Here is a 9,933-nt window from a genome sequence, read left to right as displayed (position 1 = left end):
CATTGAGTTCCTGCCTCCACTTACCCTGTGGCCGGTCTTAAAGAGGATTCCATAGCAAAGCTGGAGATAACTTCGTTTTTTGGCATATGGAATAATGTAAGTGTTAGTCTTTGGTGTGTCTGAAGGAGACTGAATGGTTAAACTTTGCCGTAGCCCACAATAAACAGGTGTCCCAGGAAGCAAGAAAATTGGGAGTAATTTGTAGCCTACCTTTGCCCTTTAACTTTGCCCCCCTTTAGTGGGTAGTTCCCCACTGGGAGAACTTTGGTGGGAGATAGGGCTCTCCTCCAGGCCGAAAGGTAGAGGCACGTGACCTTGGCCCAGCTAATCAGATGTTCTCACTCATGACTCTTTCTCTCCAGGGATTGATGGGGAGACCTAAGGACAGATGGGAAATCAGTGGAGGGGTGAATGTGCTGAGTCAAGTGGCACTGAATGGTGTGAACTTGGCTGGGTTTTTGGCTCCCTAGCCCCCTTCCTTCCTGCCAGCTCTTCAACCTAGTATCCTCATAACAAATCCAGTTTCTGTTAGCCAAAGTCACTTTCCAGTGCTTGAATCCAGATTGATATAAACCTGTTTTATGTCTGGAGGAAGTTGTTTAAATAAACCAGGGAGTGGGGCACCTGAGTGGCTCAGTCGGTTAAGCGTCCGACTTTGGCCCACGTCATGATCTCACGGTTTGTGGGTCTGAGCCCTGGGTCGGGCTCTGTGCTGACAGCAGCCTGGAGCCTGCTTCGGATTCTGTGTCTCCCTCTGTCTCTGTCCTTCCCCCACTCATGCTCTGTCTCTCTCTGTTTCTCAAAAATAAATAAATGTAAAAAATTAAAATAAATAAGCCAGGGAGCATCTGTAAGGTGGAATACTACACAGCTGTTCAAAAGGGTAATGGCAGGTCTATGTGTACTGACATAGATGTCCAAGATGCACTTCTAAGGATAATGTGTACAATATATCACAATTTATCTAAAAATTAAGGGAAGCCTGGCTGGCTCAGTTGGTAGAGCATGTGACTCTTGATCTTAGGGTCATGAGATGGAGGTCCATGCTGGGTGTAGAGATTACTAAAAAAATACCCTAATAAAAAAAAAAAAAAAGGAAAGAAATGCCATAAGAAAAGGAATTTAGCTTTGTTCACTCTTATATTTCCAGGCCTAGAACAGGACCTAGCACATCGTACATATTCGATAAATATTTTTTTTAATGTTTATTTTTGAGAGAGACAGAGAAAGAGAGAGACAGACAGACAGACAGAGGATGAGTGGGGGAGGGGCAGAGAGAGCGGGAGACACAGAATCCGAAGCAGGTTCCAGACTCTGAGTGGTTAGCACAGAGCCCAATGCAGGGCTTGAACTCATGAACCACGAGATCATGACCTGAGCTGAAGTCAGATGCTTAACTGACTGAGCGACCCAGGCGCCCCTCGATAAATATTTCCTGAATGAATGTACTGTATGGAAAAAGATCTAGAAGAACATATATTAAACTGAAAATAGTTTCTTAGAGGAGGGACTAGAGGTAGGGGCGGTTGACGAGGGAGATTTTTATCTGTATTATTTAAATTTTTTTTACAAGGGGAATATCTTCACGTATTATATGTGTCATTAAGCAATATAAAAAGATGCTTGCAGTTTGTTGGAGGTAGCCAGATGGAGGTGCAGTGACATTTGTGGCCCTGGCCCTCTTCCCTGCGCCATACTTCTGAATTCTTAGGAGTCTTTTCTCTGCTTGAATATATAGTCCTCTGTAATTCTAACCTGACTTCTGTTGTATGTGACTTATGTGTGTTCATTTTGTCTCTCCCAGTCTGTCACTCCTGCAGGGCTGGGGCCACTTTTCCATGACCTTCGGTTCAGCCAGACTGTTGGAAACAAGATGACTTTCTGAACTGTTCATGAATACCTGCTGTACAGCCATGCTTATCACCAGGCTGGCAGTCAGCAGCCAGACTGAGTAAGGATGATTTCAGGGGAGCCAGGACCCCCTTGCTTGTCGGCAGGCTCGTCGGCTGGGGAGTACTTATTATTATCCTCGTTTTTCAGAGGAGGAAGTGGACTCAGAAAGTGAAATAAGTTGTCTGGGTCACGGTTAGAAGTAACGGAGCTAGGATTTCAAAGTAGGCTTACTGGCTCCAGAACCCATGCTCTTAACTACCGTGCTGTAGTTCTCCAAACGTTAAGGGCTTTGTATAAAAATGTCATCAAAACAGATAAACCAGAAATAGAGTGGTGTGGTATTCTACCTGGTTGTAGCAGTGAAATTTTAAAGTTGTGAACATTTCTTCTGTGTGAAAACAGCCATTCAATCCAATCAGTCAGTTGATGCTGGGTCTCATGCAGCTAGGAAAAAAAAAAAAAAAAAAAACACCAAAAAACAAAACTTGTTCCTTCTTGGGAGAAATTCTTTGCAGAATTTGAGCCTTGTGTTCCTTGCTTTGTATTTATACCAAATATGCAGCTTGGATTTTCCAAGCCTGTCGCGGGTTCAATGAACAATTTCACTGATACGTGTTTGTTGAATTGTATGTTTCTTTTCATGTATTTGTTCAACAGAGATCATCTGTTAAACATAAGACATAAAATAGGGCACCTGGGTGGCTCAGTCAGTTAAGCGTCCGAGTTCAGCTCAGGTCGTGATCTCATAGTTTGTTGAGTTCCATTCCCACATTGGGCTCTCTGCTGTCAGTGCAGAGCCCACTTCAGATCTTCTGTCTCTCTCTCTCTCTCTCTGCCCCTTTCCCTCTCATACTCTTTCTCTCTCTCTAAAAAAATAAATAAATAAAATAAAGCAATTTTATTTTAACACTTTCATCAAACTTTGTAAAGATTTTTTTCTTATATTTATTTTGAAAGAGAGAGTGAGGGAGGGCCAGAGAAAGAGGAAGAGAGAATCCCAAGCAGGCTCCTCACTGTTAGTGTGGAGCCAGACGTGGGGCTCGAACTCGGGAACTGAGATCGTGCCCTGAGCTGAAACCAAGAGTCAGATGCTTAATTGACTGAGCCACCCAGGCGCCCCTTCATCAAACTTTTAATATGAAGTCATCAATTGAAATAACCTATTGGATCATGAGATTCAGTTTTTGTTTTGGATTATATAATCTGAGGACTTGTTTAATCATTTGTTCAAAAACTATTTATTGAAAGGTCACTATGTGTCAGAAGCCATGGGGAGCAAACTAGATGTAGTCTCTGTGCATGTGTGGTAGGAAGTCTAGTTGGGAAACTTCACATGAAATAAATAGTCATACAAACGACTACATAATTTTAAGTGGTTATGAAAGCTATGAAGGGCGAGTATAGAGTGCTCTGTGAAAGTGTAGTTGGTAAACTGATTTAATATAGTGGGGGCCATGGAAGCCATCCCAACCACTGACATTTAAGCTGAGACCTGACCAATAATAAAGTGAAAAATGGGCCAGTCAGAAAAAGTAACAAGTGCAAAGGCTGGAGGCAGGAAGAGTTTGCTGAGAAACTGAAACACATGTGGGTAGAGCTTAGTGAAAGGGAAGAATGCTGGGAGGAACCTCACGGGAAAGGATGTCCGAAGGAACCCCAAGAAAAATATCCCTAGAAAAATCCTGCATAGTAAAACAGTACAGAAAAAAACATTAATGCCTTAAGTTTACAATGTTCCCACATCTGTTGCCTCACTAGAAGTGAATCCTCACTAGAAGCCCATGAGGCAGGGAGAGCAAGCAGAATTATGATTATTTCTATCACTAAGCATTAAAGCTCAGTCAGGGACAAAGTTAGGCAGCCTTTGGTTCCATGTTTCAGACCAGAGAGGCAAAGTCTGTGGGTTCTCTGGGAAGCCGGAAGGGAGCGTGTGGAAAGAAGCAGAAGTGACCCACGGCTGTGCTGTGTGACTGTCTGAAGCAAGCGGGCTGTGAACGAAATGTAATAGTTACATACTTCTTGTTTGCCGCGCTATACCTAGCCTTCTAGGCATGTGTCTCTGTGTCAGGACAGAAAACGAATCTTGCATTTTATTATATTATTATTATTATTTTTCGAATCTTGCATTTCAGAGAATTAACTTAAAGTCAATTTCAAATTCGACAGTTGTATAATTCTGAGATTTACACATCAGGACATAATTTGAGCCTAGGCTGGGGATTTCTGACTTGAACCTTAAAAAGTAGGTGGAATGCGAAGGGCTAATCAAAACAAAAAACTACAACCCCCAGCAGGTCTCGGGGCTCGGTCTCCTCCGGGATCCTTTTTTTTTTTTTTTTTCCGCCAGGGCTGGGGGCGACCAATGACCGTTAGTAATTTGAATAGACCAATAATATCATGAAACTGTTTAGGTTGCGGAGGGGTGGTAAAGTCACCCAATCGCATGGAAGAGGGGGGAAACACCTTAGCCAATCCAAAGGCGTGGGGGCGGGGCCGGAGATGGGGGCGGAGAAAGAAGTTTGCTGACTAAGATGGCGACAGAGGCGCAGAGTGAAGGGGAGGTGCCAGCCAGGGATTCCCGCCGGAGGTGAGCCGAGTTCTTGGTCCAGCTTCCTTGGAAACGAGGCCGTGGGCTGGTCGTACTGACGCTTTTCCTTTGGGTCATGGTGACCCAGCGGGGCCACGCTTTGTTGTTTCCTGCCACCGCGTTTCTCACCTTCACGCCTGCGGTCTGGCTCAGGAGCTGGGATCCAGCCTGGCCTCCACTTGGTCCCGTTGATGCCCTCCGGAGGTCTGTCCGCAGCGTTGGCTGCAGACCCACCGGTTGGTGGTGGCAGCTCTGCTTGCTTTTGCGCTGAGCTTCCTTGGTGAGGAAACTCAAGCCCAGAGCTGTTAAGCGAATTCCCTAACGTCACACAGTGCCGGGAGAGAGCTCTGTCAGTACCGCAGTGTATGTGTTAAAGTCGGAGCGAGGGTTGGAGTGCCAGAAATGGGTTTGAGTTCTTGTGCCAATTAAATAAAAATTTTCGTTGTGCTTTAGAATACTTAACACGAGGCCTACCCTCTTAGCAAATACATAAATAAATAAATAAATAAATAAATAAATAAATAAAATTAAAGTAAATGTTTATTTCTGAGGGTGGGGAAAGGCAGAGAGAGAGGGGGACAGAGGATCCCAAGCGACCCCACACTGACCGAGAGCCCTGTGTAGGGGCCCCAACTCACTAACCCTGAGATCATGACCGAAGCTGAAGTCAGCCGCTGAACCGACTGAGCCATCTACGCGTGAACCCTCTTAGCAAAATTTTCAGTGTATGAGATAATATTGTTGACGATAGGTACAATGTTGTACAGCATATCTCAAGAGCTTATTCATCTTTAAATTTTTTATTTTTGACAGAGAGAGAGAGAGAGAGAGAGAGAGACAGAGCATGAGCGGGGGAGGGGCAAAGAGAGAGGGAGACACAGAAATCAGAAGCAGGTTCCAGGCTCCAAGCTGTCAGCACAGAGCTCACGAACTCACGAACTGTGAGATCATGACCTGAGCCGAAGTCGGATGCTCAGCTCTACTCTTGGATGTAGATGGATGCTCACCATTCTACTCTTCCTTCTGTGAAATTGACTATTTTAGTACCTCATATATAGAAGTGGAATCATTTGTCTTCCAGTAACTGGCTTATAAGGTTCATCCATGTTGTCACCTATTGCAGAATTTTCTTCTTTCTAAAAGCTGAGTAATATTCCATTCTGTGTATATACCACATTTTGCTATTCCATTCATCTGTCCATGGACATTTAACTTGATCCATACCTTAGTGATTGTTAATTGTGCCTCAGTGAACATGAGAGTACCAGTAATTCTTTGAGATCCTGATTTCAATACTTTTGGATAAATACAAGCGGGATTGCTGGATCATATATAAAATACTCAGCCAATTTTTAAAGCTCTCTCAGCTTCAGTGTCTTTATTTATAAATGGGCACAATGGTGTCTACTCCAGAGAATGTCAGTATTAAATTAGACAGTCCTTTTAAAGTGCTTAGACCTGGGGCACCTGGGTGGCTCAGTTGGTTAAGCATCCGACTTCAGCTCAGGTCATGATCTCACAGTTGGAGAGTTTGAGCCCCGTGTAGGGCTCTATGTTGACAGCTCAGAGCCTGGAGCCTGCTTCAGATTCCGTGTCTTCCTCTCTCTCTGCCCCTCCCGCACTCACACTCTGTTTCTCTCTCTCTCAAAAATAAATAAACATTAAGAAAAAAAAAAGAAAAAAAAAATAAAGTGCTTAGTACTGAGCCTAGCAGGTAACAACCATTATGTGATAGATTTTCTTTTTCCTGGTAGAACTAAAGAACAGATCTGCAGTTTAAGAAATCATAATTTCTACAGGCACACCAAAAGATAGCTTTTCCCAGAAAGAATTTCCAGGTGGTCTTGCCACAGCCTTGAGACCTTAGTTGTCTCAACTGATTACTTATATATTAGAATTTAGTAGAGTGAGATTATTCTCATTGCCTCAGTGTAAAGTGTAAACACTTTGGTGTCTCTTGGTGCCATTTATATTGAATAAGAGATTCCAAGTCTTGGGAAGTTGGGTTTATGAATGGGCACTGGACTCCTTCCCTAGCTGAGATAGACATGGTTGAGCGTGTTAATATCTTACAGGGAAGAGTTTTTCACTCTTGGAGGTGTCTATAAATGGTTGATCATTGGTGCCTGGACACTGTAGAGGGGATTGATAAATTTGATGAGCTCATCTCTCATCCTGCTTTAAAATCTTGAATTGTGATGAAAACCTGAAGACAAAATACTAGTCTGTAGCAGGAGTAGTTTGAATTCCTTTAAAGGATGTTGCCAATTGAATTTAAGTTTTAAGTGCCAGGTTTAGTTATATGATCAGCAGGTATTTACAGAATTTTATTTGAATTTGAAACTTTTATCAATTTCCTATTATAAAAGAAAATTCAGGTTTCTGTAAGGCTTTTTGAGGGCAGGACACATGTTTATTTTTATTACTTATTCCCGGTGCTTAGCTTTGCATAGGTGGTCAATAATGAATGAATAATAGTCTTTTTTTTTTAAGTTTATTTTGAGAGAGAGTATGTGTGTGTGTGCTTGTGTGGGGGAGAGGCAGAGAGAGAGGGAGAGAAAGAATCCCAAGTAGGCTCCATGCTGTCAGCTCAGAGCCTGATGTGGGGCTTGATCTTAGGAACTGAGATCATGACCTGAGCCGAAGTTGGATGCTCAAGTGACTGAGCCACCCAGGCTCCCCTACCTTCAAGTTACTCTTAAGTGAACAATTCTAAAGGGGAATCCACAAATAGAAGCTATCCACTCTACCAATAGCAATATAAAAATATTTAAAACTTTCAAAGACCAAAGAGAGAAAAGCTAAAGCAGGAAAATCTATAGCCATTTCTCCTACATAATTGGCATTAGGGAAATACAGTTCAGTACCTTTTTTTTTTTTTTTTGAGAGAGAGAGAGAGAGGGCACAAGTGAGAGGGCAGAGAGAGAATCCCAGGAGGGGCAGAGGGAGAGAGAGACAGAGAAAGGGGGAAGAGAGAGAGTGAGGGAGAGAGAGAGAGAGAGAGAAAGAAAGAAGTGAGGCTCACCTGAAGCAGGGCACGAGCTCACTCGATGCAGGGTTCAAGCTTGTCCGATGTGGGACTTGAACTCACGAACCGTGAGATCATGACCTGAGCCAAAGTTAGATGCTTGACAGCTGAGCCACATAGGCGCCCAGTTCAGTACTTTTTGAATTGAACAGACATACAATAAAAGTGCTATTATTAGATGAAGAGGGGAAATTGATAACAAAGAGTCACAAGCTTTTTAACCCCAAAATTCACGGGGAAAAAGAAACCTGCTGTGAACCTAGAAAAGCAAATGGGAACATCCACGGTTGGAGGGAAGCATAACAAGCCATGGTAGTGATAACATTTGTCATAAGTTGGTGACAGTTAATATGCCAGCAGTGTCCAAGTTTTGGGGCCCAAGCCTGTTTCTAGAATTTAGGAACAGCAGGAAGCTTAGGAAACGACTACTTACTGGATGCTTGCATTCCATTTTGGAATTGTTTTTGGAGGATAAGGAAAGTCCTATAGATGGGGAAAGGGTCCTGTATTCTGCTAATTTAAATACACCATAGAGAGTGGAATATTGGTTACTCAACACATAATTTCCTGAAGACTTTTTTGTTATATTGTTCCTCCTTTGATAAGACAGCAGTGTGACCCTTCAAGAAAAGTGATAGATGGAAAAAAAAAAAAAGGGAAAAAGGGAAACTTTACTGATCTTTGGAAGACTTGCCTCTTCTCACATGCACAAGTGGGAAAACATGATTTAAATACCTGAATCCAGTTTTGTATTTGTGCTGTCAAATCCTATCCGAAGGGGGGCACCTGGGTGGCTCAGTTGGCTGAGTGTGGGACTTTGGCTCAGGTCATGATCTCACGGTTCATGAATTTGAGCCCTGTGACAGGCTCTGTCCCCCTCTCTTTCTTCCCCTCCCCCTCTTGTGTTTTCTCTCTCTCTCCCTCTCTCTCTCTTTCAAAAATAAATAAACATTAAAAAATATTCTATCTGAAGGGTAATGAGGAATAGATTTTTCAATTTTAGTATATGTGCTGCCAAAGCAGGCACAGGAATAGATTCTTCAGTGATTTTTCTTTTTTTCATTTTTAAAGTTTATTTATTTATTTATTTATTTAGAGAGAGCACAAGTGAGCAGGAGGACAGGGAGAGAGGGAGAGAGAGAGAATCCCAAACGGGCTTCACACTGTCAGCACAGAGCCTGACTTGGGGCTTGACCCCATGAATTGTGAGATCATGATGTGCTCTGAGATCAAGAGTTGGACACTTAACTGACTGAGCCATGCAGACCTGCTTCAATGGTCTTTCTTGAATCTGAATCATTTCATTTTATATTTTTATCAATTACCTGGCTTAGAGGGTTTGATCATTATATTTATAGACAAGGCCAGTCTTGTGGAAGGAGAGGGGAAGAAGGAATAGAATTTTAAAATAATCGACATAAAAGTGGCTTACTTTTCTTTGCTTCTGACCTTTTGTAGAGTTTGTGAGATTAACAAATGTTAAAGCTGGAGGTTGCTGGTTGGTTATGTGGAAGGTCATTAGAGAGTGGCAGTCTGTTTTTGTTATTGTGAGTTCAGACACTATTTTATCCATTAGGTGGGTTTGAGGAGACTGACTCCATTCAGGCTCACAAGAAGCCAATTGCTAAATGCAAATTTGGTAATTTGCACAAAGAATATACAAGTTATGTACACCAGTTTGCCTTATTTTATCTTTGGGAGGGATACACTACAGTTGATTATATTAATGCTTGTTATTATTATTATTTTTTAACAGCAATGATCTCATTTCCTTCTTGAAGATACCCTCTGGTTACCTTGTGTGAATTCTCTTAACTACACTTTTATTAATCATTTTTTAGGATGGGTTTTTTTCTAGAAATGCCAGAGCCCATCTATTTTGTGCTGATGGTTTGCTAGTTTTACCTGATAGATCAGTTGAGGTTCAACTAGGACACAGAAACTATACAGTAATTTGAGCAAAAAGTGTTTAATATAAAGAATTGTTAACTATAGTGGGATTGGAGTTAACAGGGATTGGCTAGTAAGTAAAAGAGATCTCTAAAGATTATATAAATAGTAGATATCAGAATCAGCTTATATATATTGAATCATCATGTTGTACACTTTAAACATCTTGCAATTTTATTTGCCATTTATACCTTGATTAAAAAAAAAAAAGAATCCACTATAATCCTTAGGGCTGAGATAGAACGTACAAGAAAGAGGTCCACGCTTTGTTTAAGGCATGGCTATGGCTCACATTGAATGGCAGAAAAGTTGCTGTGGTGGAACTTGTTGGAAATTCACCTCATACAGCCTGCTAGAAATCCATGCTTTAGGGTACTGGGGAAAGCTGTTCCTAGGGAGCTACTGGCTTATGGGTGCTGCTCAGTGCCATAGACTGCAGGAGGCTGTCACTGGAGAAGCCGCCTATGCTGTGGGA

The 9,933-nt window shown here is 42.2% G+C and overlaps 1 protein-coding gene across 1 annotated transcript in view; it reads left to right on the top strand.

Moving 5' to 3' along the window:
• Window positions 1-4,369: 4,369 nt before the first annotated feature.
• Window positions 4,370-9,933, top strand: part of ARHGAP19 (Rho GTPase activating protein 19) — a 68,238-nt gene continuing 62,674 nt past the window's right edge. Inside the window, exon 1 of the mRNA XM_045438410.1 lies at window positions 4,370-4,480. Coding sequence (XP_045294366.1) covers window positions 4,425-4,480 — 56 coding nt within the window. The 5' untranslated portion in view covers window positions 4,370-4,424. The remainder of the gene's footprint in view (window positions 4,481-9,933) is intronic.

The sequence above is a fragment of the Leopardus geoffroyi genome, chromosome D2, assembly GCF_018350155.1.
Source record: "Leopardus geoffroyi isolate Oge1 chromosome D2, O.geoffroyi_Oge1_pat1.0, whole genome shotgun sequence".
NCBI lineage: Eukaryota > Metazoa > Chordata > Mammalia > Carnivora > Felidae > Leopardus > Leopardus geoffroyi.
The sequence above is the reverse complement of the archived record's forward strand: the minus strand, read 5'-3'. Positions and strand labels throughout refer to the sequence as shown.